Here is a 26,499-nt window from a genome sequence, read left to right as displayed (position 1 = left end):
CGTTTCCACCTGTGTTTCTGTTTTGCTGAAAAAAGTCATTCTCCTATCTACAATAGTTACACAGGTAAAATCCCTAGTGTGGATGAAGTTATTATGCTATAAAATGAGTTATATCAGTGTAGTTACTCCCTTTTCTGTACAGAATGTCCATATTAATATAAAGCACTTCTGTACTGCCATAACTGCACCCAGTCTAGGAGGATTCTACAATTAACTGTACTAGTATAATTAATGCAGCACAACTGCCTAGTATAGACTAACCCTAAGAGTGAGAAGGTACTCACTACACCATCAGCATAACAGCAAAGACTACTAAAGAGAGATCTGGCAGACAATTATCTAAACAAAAGGGATGTAGAATAGCTAATAAAGTATTTTAACTTAACATGCTTCCAAAACTATACATCTTACCTTTGCAGCCTGAACACTGAATAAAGAAGTTGATGAGGTCAAGAAGTGCTATATCTCTGTCATGTTTGTATGACTCTATCCAGTCATCCACTACAGACTGGGTCATGGCGGAGGGCAGGAGAAAGAGGTAGAAAGAAAAAACAAAAAAACTCTATTAGCTTTCAACAAATTGATGAGAAAATGAACAGTATTTCTCAACTGCTTCTCAGAACACACAAACGGAACCCTTGAAATACACTGACTGATACTGAGTAAAGGTTTTGAATGGATTCCTGCTTTACCCTGTAAATATATACAAGCACAAAAACTGACCATTAAGTGTGTGCAGCTGACCAAAAGCATATAAATATTGTGCTTCCAACAAATGACAGAATATAGTGCAAAGGCTCTACAATCCTATTAGTAAGGGGAGGTGGAGAAGTGTCTGATTAAGAAACTTATTAATCAGCCTCAAATTTCCAGACCAGAATCCAATTCAGCTCCTACTCATGTGATATAGATTTGCATGAGATAATTTAAGCTGCACTAATTTGTGGCAGAAATAGACAGACCTTTAGTGGTAGCAAGTTTACACAATACCAGGAATTTTATCCTTACCCATTTTAAGAATTCCCATGTTACCCTTCGTTATTAAATGGTCACAAAAATCCTTCCTTGTAAATGTTTAGTTTTAATCCTCCCTACTTTAGCTTTTTAGCAAGCACTAGTAACCCCCCACATACTTTATATTGCAGCTTTACTGTTATTATGTGCCCTTCATAACTATAAACATGATCTATACCTATTTAGTCATTCAAGCTACTTAAAGGGATAAGTAAAGAATCGTATGTAAACAAATGAAAACATCCTATATCTGAGAAACTATATAATTAAAAATCTTTCCATTTTACATCAGTATTTACAAATTACATTTTCATCTCTCAATGAAAACCAACTCAGCCAGTTAGTTTCACATTTAGGTTCTTAGTGATGCAAAATCTGGGTTTCAAACACTGTAGGGGAATATTTGTTTAAAGATTTTTAAACAAAATTGTTTAAAAATTGGGGAAAAACCTGTAGTGGGTTTAATTTTTATAAAAACTTTTTTAACAAAATTTGCAGCCCAACTTAAAAGTTGAACATCCCTTTAAGCCTAAAGAGACTCAGATCTTACCTGCATAGCACTCTTGCCCATTTTAACAACCTCAAACAGCATCATGTTTTCCACACCATTCTGTTGGTGATGTCCATTCATCCGGTTTGGACCAGCAGGTTTCCCTCCTCCGTTTCCACCTTTCCCCTTTTCTCCTGGGCCTTTTTTCCCTTTTTTACAGGTCTGCAATCAATTCAAAAGCAAGTTTAAAATCACTACAAATGTAAGAACATAAGAACAGCCATATGGGTCAGACCAAAGGTACAGCTAGCTCAGTATCCTGTCTTTTGATAGTGGCCAATGTTAGATGCTTCAGAGAGAATGAACAGAACAGGTATTCATCAGGTCATCCATCCGCAGTCACTCATTCCCAGATTCTGGCAAACAGGGGCAACGACCACCATCCATGCCTATCCTGGCCACTGATGGACCTATCCCCTCCAGGAACTTATCTAGTTCTTTCTGAACCCTGTTACAGTCTTGGCTTTCACAGCATCCTCTGGCAAAGAGTTCCACAGGTTGACTATGTATTCTGTGAATAAAAACTTGCTTTTGTTTGTTTTAAACCTGTTGCTTATTAATTTCATTTGGTGACCCCTAGTTTTTATGTTATGAGAAGGAGTAAATAATACTTCCTTCCTTACTTTCTCCACACCATTTGTGATTTTATAGACCTTGATCGTATCCCCGAGTTGTCTCTTTTCAAAGCTGAGAAGTCTCACTCTTATTAATCTTTCCTCATATGGAAGCTGTTCCATACCCCTAAATCATTTTTGTTGCCCTCTTCTGTACCTTCTCCAATTTCAATAATTGTTTTTGAGATGTGGTGACCAGATCTGCACACAGTATTCAAGATGCGGGTATACCATGGATTTATATAGAGAAAATAGGATATTTTTTGTCTTATTATCTATCCCTTTCCTAATGATTCCCAACATTGTTAGCTTTTTTGAATGCTGCTGTACATTGAGTAGTTGTTTTCAGAGAACTAGCCACAATGATCCCAAGACCTCTTTCTTGAGTGATAACAGCTAATTTAGACCCCATTACTGTATATGTATAGTTGGGATTATGTTTTCCAACATCCATTACTTTGCATTTTTTAAAAGAAAAAGGAAGTTTAGATATTTCTAGTTCAATTTTTCCCCCACATGGTACAGCCACCTAACCAGCATTAAAACAATTCTTGTACTTCTCAGTCTGCACAAAATTTCAAGTGTTTCAATATCCCTGATAAACTGAACATACTTTTCCTTTGCCTTGTTTTTGATTTTTTCCTTCAATATCTTCAAAGTCTGTATCAGAAGAAAAGTGTGTTTCAGACTCCCTGTAACGACAAACAAATGTTTACTTACTGTCAGAAACCTTACTCTCAAAATAATTGTAGCAATATTATCTACATCTTCAATAAGACTATGTCAACTCAGTATGAACAAATATTTAAATTTAAGCTTTTCCTTTTAAATCCATTTTGTCCTAACAACTAATTAACATGCTAGAGAACCGTAAATAAAAGGTTCCTTCTGCTGACAACACAGGAAGGTGTCTTCTGTGAAATCAAATGGCTATGGAATTTTCTCTGTTTTTTTTTTTTTTTTTAAACTTACAGAAATCCAACTATTGAACACTGAAGCTGGTTGAAAATTTTTTTTTTTCCAACAAAAAAAGTTCACAAAAAAAAATATTCTGGCTTTTTCAACCAGCTGTGTTAGAAAATAGATAAAGAGATAGTAAGAATCCTCCTCTAACATCTTTATGCACACCCCTTAGTTATCTTTACCCAGCCCTCACTTTGAAAAAAAAAATTAAACATACTCAAAGTAGCTTTGTATTTTATCAAAACCCAAATTTTGTAACATGTTAATTGGACAGCCAAGAAAAACATAACATTCTGTGTTTAATTTTAATCAAAATGTTGACATGCTGTTTGCTCAAAACATGTTTACAAAGTGCTTTTAAAAGTCTTATCCCTACAAATATATTTTATTAATTTAATTGCATGATAAGCCATTGCAGAGACTAGACACTAATAAAACCATTTCTGTCATATTATTAACGATTGATGTCATATTCACAACATTCAAATATTCTTGATCCCTGATTTGTTCTTAATTTAGGTTTGATATAGGAAGGTACTTAAGCATGTGCTTCTGTTCAGTCCTATTCAGAACAGCACTTAGGTGCCTGCACACAAGGCACCAAGATAAGCACATATTTAAGTGTTGTCCTGAACAGTGATGCTTTCCTGAGTCAGGGCCTAAAGAGTATGAAGTTCAGACTGTTAACTGCGCAAAATTTGCTTAAATTGATGTTTTGTGAAATGGCAAGATTATTCAGAAGAGAGAGATTACTCACTCTGTGCAGTATCTAGTTCTTCAAGATGTGTTTAGCTATGGGTGCTTCCCTTCAGGTGCACAAGTGCCCCACACACCTTCTATCAGAGATTATAGTTAGCAGTGACCGCTCAAGCCCATGCATCCACTGAGATTATATTAGGCTGCACGGGGGAACACCCCAAATTCCTTCTCCACCCATCACCGAGTCTCAGAAGAAAACTCAGAAGGAAGGAAGGTAGTGGAAACCTATAGGAGAACACATCTTGAAAATTACAGTTATTGAACAGGGTGAGTAACCTCTCTCCCTCTCTTTGAGTAATGTCCCTATGAGCATTCCACTTCACATGACTGCCAAGCAGTATCCCCATAGGAGAAATGAGCTTTGGAATTGAGTCCAGAACGGAGCAAAGAATTGCCGTATCAGATCTAGAGGCACTGACTAGGGCATAGAATCTAAAGAAGGTATACCAAATACCATGTAGCAGCTCTGCAAATCTCAGATACTGGGACACTATTAAGTAGAGCTATAGATGTAGACTCTGACCTCAGAGTGAGCCAACACACAAGGAGGAGGTGGAATGCTGGCTGCAATTTAACAAGCAAATTATAAAGCAGAAATCCAATTTGCTGGTCTTTGGGTAGAAATAGCAAAACCTTTAGATCTGTTTGCAAATGCAAAAAACAGCACTAAATCGTTTTGGAAATTTCTTAAGACTATCTAGTCAGAAAGCTAATACCCTCCTGACATCTAGAGTATGAAAAGCAGTCCCCAGATTGGAATTACATGGCTTTGGAAAGAAATCGTTAGGTAAATGATCTGATTCAGATGAAATTCAGAAGATATTTTAGAAAAGAAATTGGGATGCGACTAAGGAAACCTTATCCTTGTATAATACTGTGAATGGAGGATCTGCCATCAAGGCCCCAATTGCTCCTACTCTATAGATTGATGTAATAACCACGAAGAAGGCTGTCTCCATAGACAAATTCAGTAAGAAGCAGGTTGCCATCAGTTCAAAAAGAGGTTTCGTGAGCTTTAAGAAATAAATTATGGCCCCAACCTAGGGACTTTTACCTGTGGGAAAGAATTTCCAAGACCATTCATAAAGCCTATGGTTGTAGGGTGGGTAAACAGTGAAAACCCCTCAATTGTGATATGAAAAGTAAGATGGCCAAACAAATCTTGAGAGCACTGACAGTCCTTTTTCTTTAGTTGCAGAAGGTAATCCAGAACAAGCAGAAGTGAGGCAAATTCAGCAACAATTTTCTGGAGTTCACACCAGTGACTAAATATTCTCTACTGTTGAAGAATTTTCCTACTATTCAGTAATATCTGTTGTAGCTCTGCAGTACAGGTCGACTTTAATCCCGTGAACTTTCACAGCCCCTGGTGATTTCTTGGGGCAACCATCTACCCTGTACCATGGGAGCACTGAGGTGTGCCGTCCATCCTAAGAGAGATGCATCCATGGTTATGGTTACCATGGCGTCGACTGAAGGAAGTAATCTCCCGTGCATATGCAGTGATTAACCTTCCACTGATCTAGTATGTACTTCACCTGTTGAGGAACTGACACTTGTTTGTCTAGGCCAGGGGTCAGCAATCTTTCAGAAGTGGTGTGCCAAGTCTTCATTTATTCACTCTAATTTAAGGTTTCACGTGCCAGTAATACATTTTAACGTTTTTAGAAGGTCTCTTTCTGTAAGTCTATAATATATAACTAAACTATTGTTGTATGTAAAGTAAATAAGTTTTTTAAAATGTTTAAGAAGCTTCATTTAAAATTAAATTAAAATGCAGAGCCCCCGGACCGGTGGCCAGGACCCCTGGTAGTGTGAGTGCCACTGAAAATCAGCTCGAGTGCCACCTTTGGCACGCGTGCCATAGGATGCCTAACCCTGGTCTAGGCTGTGTCTGTTTGGCAAGTATACTGACTGAGACAGCCCTAGAAACTGCAGAGGTGTAATCTCGCATGTTCTGTCATGGAAGTGCAAGTGACCTACAAGTGACCTAGAAGTTGATGACAGTTTCTGACTGAAGTCTGAGAGCTCCCTTGAATAGTTCAGACACGTGTCATGAACCTGTTCACAGAAAGGAAGGCCCTTGATGCCAAGGAATCCAGGGATGCCCCTATAAATTCTATGTTCTATATGGGAGTCAGTGTGCATTTTCCCACATTCAACTGAAGACCCAAGTCCAAGAACAGAGACAGTGCCCTTTGCATGACAGTCAACACCTCTTAGTATGACTGATCCTAAAGCACACAATCATCAAGGTACAGGTACACTATGACTGCCTGATGATGGAGGTAGTTTGTCACTACTGTTTTTAAGGTCAGAAGGAACCATTGTAATAATCTAATCTGACTTCCTGCATGTTGCAGGCCACAGAAATTGAACAACTCCTGAAAAAGACCCCTAACCTCAGGCTGAGCTACTGAAGGCCTCAGATCATTTTTTGGAGACATCAAGTTACAGAGAATTCACCATTTATATTAGTTTAAACCTGCAAGTAACCTGTGCCCCATGCTGCAGAGGAAGACAAAAACCCCCCAGCATCTCAACCAATCTGACCCAGGGGAAATGTGGGCAAGATCCCCCAAGCAGATAGCTGGGAAAGAATGCTGTGTAGAGCCCTCCCAGCTAGTGCCCCATGTCCAGTAGTTGGGAATTTTTGCTACTGGCAATCTCTGATGGGCCACATGCCATCGAAGGCAATTCCATCAAATTCATGGAGGGACAATATATCAAGCTCAGTCTTGGAGCCAGTTAGGTTATTTTTCCCCCACTGCTCCCCTTGGAAGGCTGTTCCAGAACTTCACTCCTCGGAAGGTTAGAAACTTTCATTTAATTTGAGCCTAAATTTGTTGATGGCCAGTTTATAGCCATTTGTTCTTGTGTCCACAGTGGCATTTAACTTAAATAACTCCTGTACCTCCCTGGTATTTATCTATCTGATGTAGTTAGAGAGAGCAATCACATCTCCCCTTAGCTTTCTTTAGTTAGGCTCTTTGAGTCTCCTCTCATAACACAGATTTTCCACTCCCTGTATCATCCTAGTGGCTCTTCTATGCACCTGTTACAATTGGAATTCATCGTTACTGTGGCCAGGGTTTGCCAAACCATTTTTGCAGGTTCCTGCAGAGCCTTTTTGATAGGGATGGGCAACTCTGGATGATGCTGCAAAGTGAAAAACATCCAATAGCTTGCGTTGAGATTCTTTAACCTTCTCAAGCAGTATCTGCAGGGAATCTGCCCCGTGTTTAATGAGGCCTTGAAACTGTCAAAAAAAATAATCGGCCATTGATGGAGGAGAAGGTACTACTGCCTCATCTGGTGATGAGGATGAGATGGCAATCTGAGGAGTAGGCTCTTTCTGTCCTAGCCTCCTGATCCTCAAATCTTTCCTTCCGTTGAGTGGTGTGCTGGGGAGCGGAAGCTTCAGTCTCCTTGTCATCTCAGTGAGAGAGGGTCTGAACCTTGGAGAACTGTTGGTGATAAGCTCACCAAGGATTTCAATATGGCCTCTGAGAAGCACTGGAGGGAGAGGGTAGCATACAGGGATGATCCCACCAAAAACCATGTCGCCAGACATTTTCTCTCTCTCTTTATGAAAGAGGTTTTCCTATGTGGTTATTTAGGAGAACCCTGGACAGAGACTGATGATACTGAAGGGAGGTTTCCCTCATCGTCCTCTTCTTCCCCTAACCAAATCGGGAGGTGAATTAGATGGTACAAGAGATGTATAAGGATCCAGACAGCAAGTGGCTCTCGGTACCAAGAGATGCAAGCAATGGAGACTCTAGTTCAGCAGTCACCAATAAATCCTCAGGTACCTAAAGTCTTGCAAATCAAGCAGAGTGGAATTGCAGTACCGAGTGAGGTTGTGATATGCACTGATTGTATTGTATGCTTGTCCCTGGAGGACAGTACCAAGGGTTTTGAGCACTTCACAGAAGGTGCTGACACAGCTGGAAGCTTAATCTTACACAGTACTGAAAAACCCAACAGAGGTACCAGGACATAGGTTAAGTCTAATGGCACTGGTCTTCTCTATTTGTTCAGATCATCTCTGCTAGATGGTACCAGCACCTTCTCAGAGGCACACTTACTTTCATAAGAGCTACGGTACCGGAGGAGCCCATTGCCTCTGCAAGACTGAGCCCTGAGACTAGATTCTGAGGCTGTTACCTGTTCAGAGAGTGAGGTCTTTTCAAAGTGGATTCCTAGAGTGGAGTTAGAGCTCTCTTCTTGGAACCTCTTCTTGAGGTCTCTAACGCTTTTCCCATTCTGCGAGACTGCTGTACCAAGATGGAAGGGGTACTAGATATCATTGGAGACTGGTGTACAGGGGGGTTTCTTGTGACCTGTTTCCAAAGCAGGGTGAAGGGAGAGCGCCATAATTAATAGTTACAGCTTGATTTCCCAATTCTTCCTTGCCCTGGATTTGAGGGCAACACAGAAGTTACATTCTGTGGGATGTGCAACTCCTCTACATAATGAACATACTTAAGAGTGTCTGTCGTTGACCAGGATAGCCTGTCTACATGTGAGGCAGCGTTTAAACCCTGGTTAACCAGGTATGCCCCTCAGGACGGACCTCCCTGGAAGAAATAAAACAAACTTCCCAGTAACTAACTAAAATAAACCTAGCTAGACTGAAATCAGCAGGTAGTGTAGGCATAGACAATGCGGATATGCTAAGCTTCATCACAGGCTGAGATAGCTGTGAAGGAACTGAAGGCTATTCACTCAGGCAGCTTGATAGCCCCTCAGTAACGGGTACAAGGATTTCAGCAGAGTACGCACAGGCTGAATAGACACTGCTAATGAAAATCTCTGATCAAAGGCATGTGGGGCACACACGCACCTGAAGTGGAGTACCGAGAGGGACACTACTCTTAGAAGAGCCATTCATTTTTAGACACCTACAAGAAATACAGTGGAATATAACGTTGCAGAATATTTGCAATTAACTAAAAGTGTTTCACAAGGGTAAGTTATTTTCAACATTGGTCTTTTTGAAATACTATAAGCATGTCTAAGATGAAAAAAGTGTCACTACTTTAAGAATTTTCATATTAAATTAAATATCAAATCAGGCATCTTAACAGAACAAAGGGTGGGTTTTTCCCCCTTATATAAAGAAAATTCATAACACCTTGAGGTAAAAGGAGAGAAAAATGGGTAAAACAACAAATAAAATTGGAGCTTATTAGCTTTTTCCAGACTATGAATATGCATGAGACTATGTCACATGTATGTTTCTATGAGACCCGTATGCTACACTTCACTACATTTTCTTAACGTCTGCCACACTACTGCAAAACTGAAGCCTTTCCTCCCTGCCAAAGCTGGTAAGCTATTAGAAAAATATACATAAACGTCAATGGGAGTTACACATCTATTACGAGAATAGAGACAGAGAATACATCTACTGTGGTTCAAAACTCAGAAGTTTTCTACAAAAGTTTTGAAAATGTTGGAAGTGTAGCAATTTTTGTATTTCCTAATTACACTTTTACTTTAACATACCATACTTTTTTAAAATGCTATAATATAAACTGGGGTTGTCAATGGATTAAAAAAAATTAATCGTGATTAATTGCGTTGTTAAAAAACAGAATACTATTTTAAAAAATTTTGAGGTGTTTTCTACATTTCCAAATATACTGATTTCAATTACAACAACATAGACTACCAAGTGTACAGTGCTCACTTGATATTTTTATAACAAATATTTGCACTGTAAAAAACCACAAGAAATAGTATTTTTCAATTCACTTAATACAAGTACTGTACTGCAAGCTCTTTATCATTAAAGTTGAACGTACAAATGTAGCATTACATAGAAAAAAATAACTGCATTCAAAAGTAAAATGTAAAACTTTAGAGCCTACAAGTCCACCAAGTCCTACTTAAGCCAATCATTCAGACAAAAGTTTGGTTACATTTGCAGGAGATAATGCTGCCCACTTTTTGTTTACCATGTCACCTGAAAGCAAGAATAGGCTTCGTACGGCACTATTGTAACCGGCGTTGCAAGACATTTACATACCAGATGCGCTAAAGATTCATATGTCCCTTCATGCTTCAATCACCATTCCAGTGGATGTGTGTCCATGCTGGTGACAGGTTCTGATCAATAATGATCCAAAGCAGAGCAGAACGACATGTTCATTTTCATCATCCGAGTCAGATGCGACCAGCAGATAGCTGATTTTCTTTTTTGGTGGTTTGGTTTCCACATTGGAATGCTGCTCTTTTTAGACTTCTGAAGCATGAGCCACACCTTGTCCCTCTCAGATTTTGGAAGGCAATCCAGATTCTTAAACCTGGAGTTGAGTGCAGTAGCTATTTTTAGAAATGTCACATGGATACCTTCTTTGTGTTTTGTCAAATCTTCTGTGAAAGTATTCTTAAAATGAACACGTGTTGGATCATCCTCCGAGACTGCTATAACATGTAATATATGGCAGAATGGAGGGTAAAACAGAACAGAAGATATACAATTCTCCCTCAAGGAGTTCAGTCACAAATTTAATTAACGCACTATTTTTTTTAATAAGCATCAACAGCATGGAAGAATGGTGATTGAAGCATGAAGGGGTATCTGAAAGTTTAGCATATCTGGCACGTAAATATCTTGCAATGTCGGCTACAAAAGTGCCAGGCGAACACTGTTTTCACTTTTAGGTGACATAGTAAATAAGAAGGCAGCAGCACTATCTGTAAAAAGTAAACGTAAACAAACTTGTTTGCCTTAGTGATTGGCTGAACAAGAAGAAGGACTGAGTGGACTTGTAGGCTCTAAAGTTTTACATTGTTTTGTTTTTGAGTGTAGTTATGTAACAAAAAAATACATTTGTAAGTTACATTTTCACAATAGAGATTGCACTACAGTACTTGTATAAGGAATTGAAAATACTATTTCTATCATTTTTACAGTGCAAATATTTATAATAAAAATAATATAAAGTGAGCACTGTACACTTTGCATTCCATGCTGTAATAGAAATCAATATATTTGAAAATATAGAAAAACCTTCTAAAATATTTGATCAATTTCAATTGGTATTGTATTGTTTAACAGTGCGATTAATCGCGATTAGTTTTTTTAATCACAGTTAATTTTTTCGAGTTAATCGCATGAGTTAACTGCGATTAATCCATAGCCCTAATATAAATATACGAGTTAGGAAACAAAAAGCCACCTGTTCCTACATCAATATTAACTTGGCTAAATTTCACCAACATAAAATTAGTATTTTTGCATTTCTTGTTATAATAATGTTTAATAACAAAATGTATATTCTAAATTATACAGACTATGCATTGTATGCAAATGACAGTTGCCACAGAACCTATAAGTTTGCATTTGCTGACATGCTTTTAAACTATGCAACCTTAAATGTGATCTGCAAAGGGAAAAACTGTCTGTACTTCCTTCTTTATATTAAGGATGCCAGAAAGCTGAGAGCCCCTACAGATGCAAAAACATTTTCAAGCTTGTTTGTTCATTTTTTAAACTTTAGAATGATCAGGTATGTCAACATTTTGTTGTTCCTGTTTTGTAGAGGAGGACTCAGATATGGATTGGAATTGTCCCCAACCATTAAAGAGAACAGGCTGGTAAGTCTTTAATAAAAAAACCTGTCAGCCCAAAACTTGGCATGTGAGAGTTTAATAGGTGTGAAAACCCAAATTCTAAACATATGACTAAAGGCTGGTCTACACAAGAAAGCTATACCAGTTTAACTTAAGGTATGACTTTCAACAGATTTAATTAAACTAATGAAAAAGGCAGTGTATACAAATCTATTTTGGTTAAACCACATTTATTTCAATTTGCTTTAAACTGATTAGGAATCAATTTCAACTAAACCAAAATAAGATATTCTTAAAATAAAAAATGCCCACACAGATTTTTGCACCAGTTGAAATCATCTTAACTTAAACTGGTGCAACTATTTCTTCTAAATAAGGTCTAAGAATTCCTCCTTCCTCCTTTCTCAACTGTTAAGTTTTACATCCATAGTACTTCTGTCGTCATGATCTCACTAGTTCTCCAGAAATCCCTACAGTCTTTTCAGGAAAAACAATAGACAAAACCTATGTCTTACATAAATGCCACACACATCACACACAAAAGTTTTAATTTAAAAACTTATCCGAAAAATACATTGTGAAGAAGCAAATAAATCACATAAACCCAAATCCAGTTTGTGGACATGCACACAATTTGGAGAAATTGTTTCTTGATTTAACACTTGTGTGTATTTAATTTTCTTGGAGAGTGAAGACAGAGGAAAAGAGAAGGGTAGGGAGTAATAAGGTTAAGTGACTGTGCTTAGTAAAAGATATAAAAGAAAGTTAACCTTAGGAATCTATTAGACTCTGCTAATCAATATATTTTTTTAAAAAGGTCTTAAATACTACTGATGATGCTCTAAATCAATTTTTTTCCAATCACATCATCTTCCTACCCCACTACTTTTTTAATATCCTCAACCAACCCGAAGAAAGTTGGTACTCTTCATTAAGCACTAATTACACATAAAGATCAAATTTTAGGTACTTTTCAGCTGAAGTCATGACTCAAAGAAGGGTTTTTAGAATTTCTTAAAAGTGAACTACAAAGGAAAAATAGATTATGTATAAAGAAGGCCTAAAAGGTTTCTGTCTGTACCTATGAGATGCATTTTGCTTTTCCTCCCCTATTTAAAAAACAAACAAAACAAAAAAAAAAACCACATTAGGAACCCAGATTTTGTCTACCCTGGCAGATTATGGATGACTAGAGAACCAGTAGGAAGATATTACAAGTATCTGAGAAGTGATATAATCTACAGTTAAAGTTTATCAAAAACACACACACACACACACACAAACATTTGGCAAAAAAGCAACTCTGTTAAGGATTAAGCAACCCGAGCCCTTTAAAAAAGACCTCAATCAACATCTGTCTTCAAAAACAGGAAGATAACGACTTGACATTACTCATATTTCTGTCCAGAAAATTTCTAATTCAAAAGAAACGTTTTTCAGAAAGTTTGAAACATTTTTCTGATGCTTATATAATGGAAACTATTCTGTGACCATGACAATAGCTTCTTCTACTAGCAAAACGCTTCATTAAAGATTCTAAAAATCTATAGTAAAAAATAAAGTTAAACCAGTTATACAATTGCTATTTTAACTCCCCTGGAAACACAGGACACCATTCAAGCAATGCTTTAGATTTAAATCACTGTAATTACTTGACAGAATAAACCTTGTTACGGCTGCATTAAGCACTGTTACTTACTGAAGGAGAGTAAAATCAGTTGGTATTTCTGGAGCTGCTATCATTTCTTTATCATCTTCTGGACCACTACTGTACTGGAAATATGTTCAAAAAAGTTTACGGTGCAGAAGCACGTTTTCTTCCTTTCACAAAAGACAATTCCTATTTAAAAAAACACAACCAGGTCAATTTTTACTCTCAGTGAAATGCGCAAAAATATTACTGTCATTAATGTCTTGTACTGTATATCAGCCTTTTTACATATATTTCAGAAGATCAGAAGTTTATTTTTCTCCTTTTAAATTACAAATTTTATAAGTGCTGTTTCCCTCGCCAAAATCTCTCCTCCAACTCCTGAAACAGCATCACAATATTAAAAAAAAACATACAGCAAAACATGGTAAATGATATATAGGGAAAAAAATCTCATTAGAAGTGGCAAGGAGAATATGCATGCATTCCTTATTAGTCTAGATCATTTTAGAAGACTAATCTAAAGAACAAAACCTCAATTTTTTCTTTGAATTAAGGCCTTGTCTACATCGGCAGTAGCTACACACCACAGTGAAAAAAGCAGGCAGTGTCCACAATGCAGTGAAAGGCTCTGGCAAGGAGGAGGCAGCGGAGAAAAGCTCCAACAGAAGGGAGCTGCCAAAACCTCTCCACTGCCAGAGTCTTTCACCAAAGGGGAAAAGCTTTGGCAGAAGGGAGGCAGTGGAACACTTAACTGCTAAAAATAGAAGTCTTGACATAAAGACTTGAACCATTTAGGGTGCATACTCTAAATTTCTGATGTGTCTTTACACTACTCACCCAAGCAGAGCCTGTCTGCACGGTTATTTATTTATACCAGTGCTAGTGGGCATGCACCATGTGTGTATACATCATGCCACATGTAGTACATGTTAAAAATACACAAAAAGGGGGTCTAAGATATTGGCTTTTCTGTTGGTCTACTCTTCAGTGTGTTTAATATGCCAGATTAACATCAATTTTTATACTGAAAGCATTTTAACAAGCTGTATCCGACTAATTCTCAACAGCTCCTCAATATAGATACTATCCCCGTTACAAACAGGAGCATAAGAATTGCTACAGCAGTTCATTGGTCCATCTAGAATGCTAGCAAGAAAACTCATACCAGACAAAAAATTAAAAAGTACTGCCATCTAGTGCAACTGTGAACTATTATGGGCAGAGCTGGACACATCACCTATACCCATTATAAGACCTTAGTTGCTTAAAATTTAGCTAAACTTCAACTGTTCAGGGTGAAATTTTCATGGCTTCCAGGTAGTCGTCTGAATTCCAAAGTAGACAATGTGAAAAAGACAGTTGGTGTCCTTATTGCAAAAGCTCCTCATGCATCTAGTATAAGGGCAGGCAAACTATGGCCCATTGGCCATATCCGACCCCGTCAGACCATTCAAACAGTCCCTCAGCTCCCGCCGTGTAGCAGGGTCAGGGTTTGCCCCGCTCCAGTGCGCCAGCAAGGGAACAGGGCCAGGGGCTTGCCCTGCTCCGCGCAGCTCCCAGAAAGCAGCTGGTATGACCCCTCTTCGGCTCCTACGTAGTATACAGAGACGTGGCCAGGCGGTTCTGCACATTGCCCCATCTGCAGGCAGTTCCTGGCCAATGGGTGCTGCAAGGATGGCGCCTGGGCAGCACGCAGAGCCACCTGGCTGTGCCTCGGAGCCAGAGAAGGGACATGCTTCTGGGAGGTGCTTACAGGAATCGCCGCCCAGAGCTTGTACCTAATCCCCTGCCACAGCCCTGATCCCCTCTCGCCCTCCGAACTCTCAATCCCAGCCCAGAGCCCCCTCTTGTGCCCCAAGGCCCTCATTCCCAGCCTCACCCCCTCGTGCCTCAATAGCCTGCCCCATCCCTGAGCCCCCTCCCACCCTCCGAATCCCTCGATCCCAGCCTGCAGCCCCCTCCTGCACCCCAAACAATTCATCCCAGCCCCAATCTAGAGCCCTCACCCTACTCCATACCTGAAACCGGAGCCCCCTCCCGCACCCTGAACTACTCATCTCTTGCCCCACCCCATAGTCCACACCTCCAGCTGGAGCCCTCACTCCCACCCCCAATTTTGTGAGCATTCATGGCCTGCCATACAATTTTAATACCCCAATGTGGCCCTCAGGCCAAAACGTTTGCCCAACTCGGTCTAGTACCGGAGGGATGGGACAATATTCACAATGAGGGTGTCAATAACTTAAGGGTAACTCCACAACCAGCATTTTACTTATTCCAGTGCACAACTGAGCATCACCACTCAGCCCAATATATTGCTGTTTAAAAATACAGTGAATAAACTGTGACCTCAGGACAGGAGGTACAGGTCACCTCAAGACAGGATGCAGAAGTAAAATGTCTAGAAACCATTAATGACTGCTTCCTGGAGCAGCTAGTCCTGGAACTCACAAGGGTAGAGGCAATTCTTAATTTGGTCTTAAGTGGCATACAAGAACTAGTCCAAGAGGTGAATATAGCTGATTATGGTCGCTCTTACCAAATGAATGTAATTAAATTTAAAATCCCTGTAGGGGTGGGAAATATCAAAGAAACGCTCCACTGTAAATTTTAACTTCAAAAAAAGGAAACACCACAAAAATGAGGAAGCCAGTTAAACTGAAATTAAAAGAAACAAGTAACAAGAATGAAATGCCTGTAAGATGTATGGAAACTTTTTAAAGACATCGTAATAGAGGCTCAAACTGTATGTATACCCCAAATATTATTATTATTATTATTTTTAAAAAAGCAACATGACCAAAAAAATGCCACTATGGAAAAACAAAGTTAAAGAGGTGGTTAGAAACAAAGATACCCTTTAAAAATTGAGTCATATCCTACTGAGAAAAATACAAAGGAGCATAAATTCTGATATGTCAAGTGTAAAAGTATGATTAAGCAGTCCAAAACAATTATTTAAAGAGTAACTAGCAAAAGATACAAAAATGAACAAAAAACTTTTCTGTACATCAGAAGCAGGAAGTCTCCCATACAATCAATGGGGCCCACTGGATGATCATGGTGCTAAAAGACTGCTCAAAGAACACAAACCCGTCGCAGAGAAGCTAAATTAATTATATAGATTTTCACTGCAGAAGATGTGTGGGAGATTCCCACACCTGAGCCATTCTTTTTAGGTGACAAATCTGAAGAAATGTCAGAGATTGAGGTGTCAATAAAGGAAGTTTAGGAACAAATAAATAAAACAGGATTAAGTCACCAGGACCAGATAATATTCACCCAAGAGTTCTGAAGGAGCTCAAATAAAACTAGCTGTGGTATGTAACCTACCACTTAAATCAGCCTCTATATCAGATGCCTATTTTTTAAAAGGCTCCAGAGGCAATCTTGGCAATTACAGGCCGGTAAGCCTTACTTCAGTACCAGGCAAATTGGCTGAAATGATAGTGAAGAACAGAATTATTGCATTCATCTGTTTGTCTGATATATAGGGGAAGTCTCAACATGGCTTTTGTGAAGGGAAACCACGCCTCAATCAATCTATTAGAATTCTTTGAGAGAGTCAAAAAACATATGGACAAGGGAGATCCAGTGGATACAGTGTACCTGAACTTTCAGAAAGTCTTTGATAAGGTCCCACAGCAAAGGCTCTTAAGCAAAGTAAGCAGCAATGGGGTAAGAGGGAAGTCGTCTCATGGATCAGTAACTAGTTAAAACAGGGATTGACAACCTTTCAGAACTGGTGTGCCGAGTCTTCATTTATTCATTCTGATTTTAGGCTTCGTGTGCCAGTAATACATTAACATTTTTAGAAGGTCTCTTTCCATAAGTGTGTGTGTTTTTATATATATAATACACACACACACACACACACACACACACACACACACACACACAATTGTTTAATGTAAAGTAAATAAGGTTGTTAAAATGTTTAAGCAGCTACATTTAAAATTAAATTAAAATGCAGAGCCCCCCAAGACCGGTGGCCAAGACCTGGGCAGTCTGAGTGCCACTGAAAATCAGCTCGCTTGTCTCCAAGTCATAATGCATATTGGAAAACAATCCCAATAATACACAAAAAATGATGGGATCTAATTCAGCTGTTACCACTCAAGACAGGTTTCAGAGTAGCAGCTGTGTAAGTGTGTATCCGCAAAAAGAACAGGAGTACTTGCGGCACCTCAGAGATCTGAAAACATCTACTCTGTGCAGCGGCAGTCAAAAAAGCTAATGTTAGGAACCATCAGGAAAGTGATCGATAATGAGACAGAAAATATTGTGATGCCACTATATAAATCTATGGTGTCCCCATGCAGTTCTGTGTTGCCCTATCTTACAAAAGATATATTAGAATTGGAAAAAATATTAAGAGCAACAAAAATGATTAGGGGTATGGAATAGCTTCCATAAGAGGAGAAATCAAAAAGACGGGGACTATTCAGTTTACAAAAGAAATGACTAACGGGTGGATATGACACAGGTCCTCAAAATCATAAATGGGGTGGAGAAAGTGAATAAGGAAGTGTTATTCACCCATTCATGTAACACAACTGGAGGTCACCCAATGAAATTAATAGGCAACAGAAGTACTTCTTCACACAATGCACAATCAGCCTGTGGAATTCTTTGCCAGGGGAGGTTGTGAAGGCCAAAAGTATCACTGGGATTAAATAAATTATGAAGAATAGGTCCATCAATCGTTATCAGCCAAGATGGCCAGGGACTCATGCTTCAAAATATTTGACCATTTTTACATTATTTTATAATACTTGACCTATCAATTGACCAATCATTTTTGGAACAGTCAAATGCTCAGTCTTAATCTGTAATCACCACAGCACAGTCCTATCCAGAATTTATAAAAACAGCCCAACGTCCCAAAGTCTCAACATTAGTCTGCTGTTAAGCAACCACGTATGAAACCCCTACTGGGAAAAATGTTTGTATCATCCGCTAGCACAGGGGTCGGAACCACAAAAACTTTTAAAGAATATAATCATCACAAACTGAGTAAAGGAATGTATAAACTGTTAAAAAATAATCTCAACACAGAATTTAAATTATATATTTGGTGTATCTCTCATTCTGAAATTAAAGACCATCTATTAAAACTAGATATCTGGAGTTTTGCAACACTCTGTAAATTTCATAATTAGATTTCTAGCACAGACAATAAGAAAGAAAACCAGATGATTTTTCCTGAAGTAAGTGTTGAATTTCTACCTTCTAATTATAGAACAAAAGAGGGATATGAACCTGTCTCCTGGAGCTCAAGAGTCTGTGTTACAAAAATAGAAGTGTTTTGGGATTATGTTTTTGGTAGGGGAGAAAAACAGAAGAGAGGAGGGTCCTAGCATTTGGCAAGCAACTTTCTCAACATATGAGATAAATAAATTATTTACATAGTACCATGAGTATGCAAAATGCTCTACATATCAGCAGGATGACAGAGGAGTTTACATTAACCCCAGCAAAGAGGTTATGAGAAGGATTGGGACTATAAACAGTAAAAGGGCAGACATATGCTTTTGTTATACAAGTACCTTATTAGATCCTTTTTAAACTTAATTTTTAAACAAAAAAAATACTTTGATGTAGTCAATTCAGCGAAGAAGGCAAAAAAAGAGTCTATTTTGCAGATGCCATTCCAACCAGCAAAAAACTGAATCATCAACAGTAAGCACAGATTTAAAGCCAGACTTTGGCACCTGTTACTGGTATATGCATCGGCTAAGGTCAACATATGTCTCTAATTATCAAGAAACTGTAACTCTCTTTTATATCCTTAGTACTTAAGCATTTTAATTTTGTCTATTTATATATTTCATACAGCTTTCAGTGTTTGTTGGCAAAATTAAATTGATTTATGAGTTTATGGATGAATTTCAGACGACCATGAGTTTTACTGAAACATAATTAACTTATTAACTTTTAAAAGAAAATGTATCATGCTGAAAGATCACAAGGTGGAGCTCTAGCCTAAAGCTAACTAAAGAAACTCTAGAAGACAGGTCATCCAGAGGTTGACCTAGTTATTTCTTTACAATAAACTTTATAATACATTGTTAAAAACATACTGTAGCATATTTTGCTTACATTTGCCAAATCTCTATACAAAACAGTTCAAATATACCAAAAGTTCCTGCATCTTAGGTGAAATTAAAAAACACATTTATTTGGAATCACTCTGGACTCTCCTTGGATACAAAAGTGTCAAGGGCAACTATATCATGACCTTGCTGAACTTGGTAGACTGTTCCAAAAATAACTGCAAAAAGATTTAAATTCCAATTTTTTACAGTTATAGCATCTCCCACAGTGATGCATCGCCATACTGTAACCGAAGCCCTTTGTTTTCCGTTTCTATTTTGTTTATAATTTCCTGAAAACTTACGAGTGTTTTATTGCAAATATTTTAAAAATGGGTGAAAAAATCAGTGCAAAAAATTTACTTCAGTGTTCTGGGAAATTATTAGGGAAAGGGAGGACAGAAAATAAAGCAACAAAAAGTACTTCTGATCTAGCTTCCCACTCTGCAAGGAAAGACAGCAACTCGGTGACCTGAGCAGCCCAGGTCACCAAGCTGCCATCTCTCCTTCCAGAGTGGGTAGACTGATCTGTGGAGTTCCGGCACATCTCTTTTTAGGACTTGAGCACTGACATACACATATGTACGTAAGTGTGTGTTTGTATATTCCACTACATTGCGTTCTTTTAACAGGCAGCCTTGCATTTACATCAAGCCTCGGTCTACACTAGGGGGTGAGGGGAAGGAAATCGATCCAAGTTATACAACTTCAGCTACATCAATAACATAGCTGAAGTCTACGTACTTAGATCGACTTACCGTGGTGTATTCACTGCAGTGAGTTGACTGCTGCTGCATCGACTCTGCCTGTGTCTCTCACGGCACTGGAGTATAGGAGTCGATGGGAGAGGGCTTGGGGTCGATGTATCGGATCTAGACGAGACACGACAAATCGATTCCTGCTGGATCGATCACTGCCCACCAATACAGCGGGCAGAGCAGACATACCCTTAGACTAATTTATTATTAGCATAAACATGCCTACCTAGTATAATGGATTTTCTTAATCAGTATTCTGATTTGAGTTGTCTAATCTGGGACAAAAAATGGTAAAAAAAAAAATAAATAGGTTTTGTAAAACCTGGGAAATTTTTGGTAAACAATTAAAAAAATCAGTAAAAACTGAAAGTGAAGGACCTTGACTATAACCTACCATTAAAGATTTAACAAACAAGAAGAGTAAGACCATTATGATTCATTAAAGTTGGGGGGGGGTGCAGGAGAGAAGAGGTCTCCAGTGACATTAGTCAGTCATTTAATTATATCAGTAATTTACAATGTATCATAAGAACAGCCACACTGGGTCAGAACAAAGGTCCATCTAGCTCAGTATCCTGTCTACCGACAGTGGCCAATGCCAGGTGCCTCAGAGGGAGTGAACCTAACAGGTAATGATCAAGTGATCTCTCTCCTGCCATCCATCTTCACCCTCTTGCAAACAGAGGCTAGGGACACCATTCCTTACCCATAGTGGCTAATAGCCATTAATGGACTTAACCTCCATGAATTTATCTAGTTCTCTTTGAAACCCTGTTATAGTCCCAGCCTTCACAATCTCCTCAGGCAAGGAGTTCCACAAGTTGACTGTGTGAAGAACTTCCTTTTATTTGTTTTAAACCTGCTGCCCATTAATTTCATTTGGTGACCCCTAGTTCTTGCATTATGGGAATAAGTAAATAACTTTTCCTTATCTACTTTCTCCACATCACTCATGATTTTATATACCTCTATCATACCCCCTCTTAGTCTCCTCTTTTCCAAGCTAAAAAGTCCTAGCCTCTTTAATCACTCCTCATATGGAACCCGTTCCAAACCCCTAATCATTTTAGTTGCCCTTCTCTGAACCTTTTCTAGTACTAGTATTTTGAGATGAGGAGACCACATCTGTACGCAGTATTCAAGATGTGAGCATACCATCAATTTATGTAAGGGCAATAATATATTTTCCTTCTTATTCTTTATCCCCTTTTTAATGATTCCTAACATCCTGTTTGCTTTTTTGACAGCCTCTGCATACTGCGTGGACATCTTCAGAGAACTATCCACGATGACTCCAAGATCTTTTTCCTGATTAGTTATAGCTAAATTAGCCCCCATCATATTATATGTATAGTTGGGGTTATTTATTCCAATGTGCATTACTTTACATTTATCCATATTAAATTTCATTTGCCATTTTGTTGCCCAATCACTTAGTTTTGTGAGATCTTTTTGAAGTTCTTCACAGTCTGCTTTGGTCTTAACTATCTTGAGCAGTCTAGTATCGTCTGCAAACTTTGCCACCTCACTGTTTACCCCTTTCTCCAGATCATTTATGAATACGTTGAATAGGATTAGTCGTAGGACTGACCCTTGGGGAACACCACTAGTTACCCTTCTCCATTCTGAGAATTTACCATTTATTCCTACCATTTATTCCCTGTCTTTTAACCAGTTCTCAATCCGCGAAAGGACTTTTCCTTTTATCCCATGACAACTTAATTTACATAAGAGCCTTTGGTGAAGGACCTTGTCAACGGCTCTCTGGAATCTAAGTACACTATGCCCACTGGATCCCCCTTGTCCACATGTTTGTTGACCCCTTCAAAGAACTCTAATAGATTAGTAAGACACGATTTCCCTTTACAGAAATCATGTTGACTTTTGTCCAACAATTTATGTTCTTCTAGGTGTCTGACAATTTTATTCTTTACTATTGTTTCAACTGATTTGCGTGGTACCGATGTTAGACTTACCGGTCTGTAATTGCCGGGATCACCTCTAGAGCCCTTTCTAAATATTGGCGTTACATTAGCGATCTTTCAGGCATTGTGTACAGAGGCTGATTTAAAGGACAGATTACAAACCACAGTTAATAGTTCCGCAACTTCACATTTGAGTTCTTTCAGAACTCTTGGGGTGAATGCCATCCGGTCCTGGTGACTTGTTAATGTTAAGCTTATCAATTAATTCCAAAACCTCCTCTAGTGACACTTCAATCTGTGACAGTTCCTCAGATTTGTCACCTACAAAAGCTGGCTCAGGTTTGGGAATCTCCCTAACATCCTCAGCCGTGAAGACTGAAGCAAAGAATCCATTTAGTTTCTCCGCAATGACTTTATTGTCTTTAAATGCTCCTTTTGTATCTCAATCATCGAGAGGCCTCACTGGCTATTTAGCAGGCTGCCTGCTTCTGATGTACTTTAAAAAAAAAATTTGGTATTACCTTTTGAGTTTGTGGCTAGCCGTTCTTCAAACTCCTCTTTGGCTTTTCTTACTTCATTTTCACACTTAATTTGGCAGTGTTTATGCTCCTTTCTATTTACCTCACTAGGATCTGACTTCTACTTTTTAAAGGAAGTCTTTATCTCTCACTGCTTCTTTTAGATAGTTAAGCCATGGTGGCTCTTGTTTAGTTCTTTTACTGTGTTTCTTAATTTGGGGTATACATTTAAGTTGGGCCTCTGTTACGGTGTCTTTTAAAAGCACCCATGCAGCTTGCAGAGATTTCACTTTAGTCACTGTACCTTTTAATTTCTGTTTAACTACCCTCTTCATTTTTGCATAGTTCCCCTTTTTGAGGATTACAACACAAACACCTGATGTGGTACAAAAGCAAGGACTAAATTAAGCTTCTAACTCTACCCACAATTGGAGCTCTACTTCAATACAATGTTACTGTATATACTCATTCATTAATAAGCTGACTCCCCCAGGATGGATAGGTAAAAATGCAAAGACTGTATGACCCTTTCATAAGATGACCCTATATTTCAGGGGTTGGCAAACTTTGGCTCCTGGTCCATTAGGGTAAGCCGCCAGCAGGCATGGGCGTTTTGCTTACCTGAAGCGTTTGCAGGCATGGAACCTCTCAGCTCCCGGTGGCCACAGTTTGCTGTCCCCAACCAATAGGAGTGGTGGGAAGTGGCGCCACTTCCCGCTGCTCCCATTGGCTGGGAACGACGAATGGCGGCCACTGGGAGCTGAGGGGCTCTGTGCCTGCAGACGCTCCAAGTAAACAAAACATCCCGACCCATCAGCGGCTTACCCTACAGGGTCAGGAGCCCTGCTATATTTTAAAAGTTTGCATCACAAGAAACACTCAGAAGTTTTCCTAGAATTATTTTAATGTAATCTAACAAAAAACCTGTTACAATAAATATGTAAACACCTTCAAAATTAGTCAATTTAAAATCAGTAAATGGATATTTAAAACAAGTACCTCAGAACAATATAAGACTTTAAAATGTCTTTAAATCTTTCAAAGTCCGAATCACCAAACAGTTCATTAAACTCTGCTTCAGTCACAGCTGCTCCTGCACTGTAGATGTCAGCAATGTCATCTTCAGATTCAGACTCCTTCTCATCATCAGGCTCTGTTGTGTCATCATCAAATATGGCATCATCTTCTGACCCCTCAAGTGCATTGCTGATACAGCATTTCCAAAATAATTTTTCTATAGTTTCCAAGGAAATGGACACCCACGCATCCTTGACCCACTGGGCAACCAGACTGATTTTGGGCTTCATAAGATTCCCGCCATTTGTCAACTTCGCCATGCCTGAGAACATCCATACAGACCACATTTTGTGTAGCTTGTCTTTAAAGAGTTTGTTCAGGCAGACATCAAGCAGTTGTAAGTTAAGCCTCCAGATATTACAGCCCAAGTAGTTTTCATTTTTTTGGCCACATTTTTCACCTCATCTTGTGTGCCCTGAACATGTCCCAAACAAGCATAGCAGGCTTCTTGAAAAGTGCTCCTGGTCTCTCTTATTCCACACTTTTTTCAGCCATTCAATAGTCCGACTTTCATCCATCCATCCATCCCTTTTCAAGTGCACACAGGATGACACCAGCAGGAAATTTCATGTATTTAGGCAAGGTTTTTTCTTTTAAAAACAACAACAGGAGGGAGCTTTGATCCATTTGCCAAACATGATAAAACCACTGTAAAATGGATTTTTTTCCATGGCAAGCGGTTTTAATTAAAACTAGTTTTTCACCAACACCAGTTACCGTTCTGTTGCTTGGGAGATCGAATGTCATCAGTATTTTGTCCATATTTCCTATTTGTGACAGCTCAAGTGCATATTCCTTAGATATTTTATAATAAACCTTTGAAAAGATTGGATTTTTTCTTCCAGATCTCTCAGCATCGATTGTGCTATCTTTGTTCACTGACAAAGACAGAGACCACGATGGTTCAAGAAACAAAGTACACTAACCCACTGACGCGACAAACACTGACGGCTTTACTGACTTGTATTTGTCGTCTTTCTACATTTGCAGAGCACGTGGACGAATTCCAGTGACATTGTACCCATTGTCAACATTCAACAACCCAATTATTGAGCTCTTTCTCCAGTTCAGAAAATGAAGCGCACCCCGCTGGACATTTTTTCTTGCTTCTTGGCATGTCTTTTAGTGTTGTTTTATTTTTTTGCCGTTCTCTTACTTGCTTCTCATTGATACAGAATTCACTAGCAGCAGCGCAATTATTGTTTGCTTCTGCATATTCAACAACTAAGTTTGAACGCTGTGTGATAAGCAGACTTTTCTTTTGATTTCACCGTTCATTTTAAATACTATTATGAAAATAGATTATTATTGTTATAGATTTTGTAGGACTTTATATGGGAACGTCACCTGCTTTATCACTGTCAAATTATTATTGTTCTTTGGCATGTCTGTGGCGATAAAAGCCTATTTTATTAGAGATTCCATCGATTCTGCACGTTATATTTTCATATTGGCCTGAGACTCATGCAGTCCATTGGCAGAAATGCATGAAGAGATCAAATTACACAGCAGCAGACTGACACCAGTGCTATAGTACTATCGTTAATTGTATTTTTCTGACTGGCTTGTAAGGTATAGCATTTTGTGAAATGCATGGGTCAAATGTCATGCAGATCTGCAGCACTGCTCATTTAGTATTCATTTCAAGCCAATCTAGTCCACTAAACAGAGCCTTTGCAACTTTAAAAGGCTGCAGTACTGACATCAATAAATAGGTTGGCAGACTTTGGCTCCCGGCCTGTCAGGGTAAGCCGCTGGCAGGTCGGGATGTTTTGTTTACCTGGAGCGTCTGCAGGCATGGAGTCCCTCAGCTCCCAGTGGCCACAGTTCCCATTGGCTGGGAATGGCAAACCATAGGAAGTGGCGCGGGCCGAGGGACATACTGGCTGCCACTTCCCGCAGTTCCCATTGGCTAGGAACAGCGAATCGCAACCACTAGGAGCTGAGAGTCTCAATGCCTGCAGACGCTCCAGGAAAACAAAACAACAATGTATTAGATATTCAAGTCAATAATTCCATAGATCTTAAAATCCTCAAATTTTGGTGTAGACCCATTTATAAGCCAACCCCCACTCTCTGAAGCTTCACTTTTTTACCAGAAATATTTGGCTTATGAACCAGTATATACAGTAACTCAAATTATAACTTGCCCCTAACTCCAGTCCCTTACACAAAAGAAATTGAGTTTAGCACTACTTTTAACTCAAATTGGCTGGCTTGTGACAAAGCATAAGCTAAAACTTGAGAATACACAACTCATCAGATGTTAACACAACCACAGGCTAGCACCATTCAACTACCAATAGAGCTCCAATGCCTCCCCTCTCCATGTGCCAAAAAAAAAAAAAAAAAAAAAAAAAAAAAAAAAAAAAATTTCTCCCACAATTTACTTGGGAAATAATTTAGAAAGAGATTCATTTTACTACAGCACTAAGGACTATCGGATGTGCCTCCAGAAGACTTGGCATCACACACAAGTGTGAGAGTGGATACACTAACTTGAGCGCTATTTTGCAATGTGGTCAGCCTCACTTGAGCTAAACTAAATTGAGAGAAGAGACTGAAATGCAGTTCACTTCAGTGTTAAGAAGTTAAAACATATCTTTAGTCAAACTTTCCTTAAATGTAGCAGCAGATACCTGTAGTATACAAGTTACCACTGACCAAACCACCCAGTAATATGTAATCCCACATACAGTGCCAAAGGGTCAGGTTTAATTCAGAATTTGTTACAAATGGTAATACAGACAAAGAAAAGCAAATTATCTAATGTTAATTTACACTTAGAGACTTCGAAAGAAATTATAAACAGTTTTATATCAGCTCTCTTTTCTTTCCTTTTTAAAAACAAAGCTCACAATTCTTAAGGAGACTTTCACACTTAAAATTCACGATAAACCTCGTCAGGAAGTGATACAAAGAAAAGAATGACGGTCTTACGGACAGGTCATGATTCTGTACACTGGGATTCAATTTCTCATTGAG

At 38.7% G+C, this 26,499-nt stretch overlaps 1 protein-coding gene across 3 annotated transcripts in view; it reads right to left on the bottom strand.

The window, feature by feature from the left end:
* STAG2 (stromal antigen 2) overlaps window positions 1-26,499 on the bottom strand; it is a 170,287-nt gene that overhangs the window by 97,850 nt on the left and 45,938 nt on the right. For 2 of the 3 annotated variants that reach the window (XM_050964464.1, XM_050964467.1), the window contains exons 2-5: window positions 13,187-13,327; window positions 2,792-2,870; window positions 1,565-1,726; window positions 412-508 (exon numbers count right to left, since the gene is read on the bottom strand). In XM_050964464.1, coding sequence (XP_050820421.1) covers window positions 412-508; window positions 1,565-1,726; window positions 2,792-2,870; window positions 13,187-13,230 — 382 coding nt within the window. In that variant the 5' untranslated portion in view covers window positions 13,231-13,327. Of the gene's footprint in view, window positions 1-411; window positions 509-1,564; window positions 1,727-2,791; window positions 2,871-13,186; window positions 13,328-20,220; window positions 20,245-26,499 lie in introns of those variants that run through there. The other variant, XM_050964466.1, reaches the window with a different exon arrangement.

Source organism: Gopherus flavomarginatus, chromosome 8, assembly GCF_025201925.1.
Source record: "Gopherus flavomarginatus isolate rGopFla2 chromosome 8, rGopFla2.mat.asm, whole genome shotgun sequence".
In the NCBI taxonomy this organism is placed as follows: domain Eukaryota; kingdom Metazoa; phylum Chordata; order Testudines; family Testudinidae; genus Gopherus; species Gopherus flavomarginatus.
This window is presented reverse-complemented; position numbering and strand designations above follow the sequence as displayed.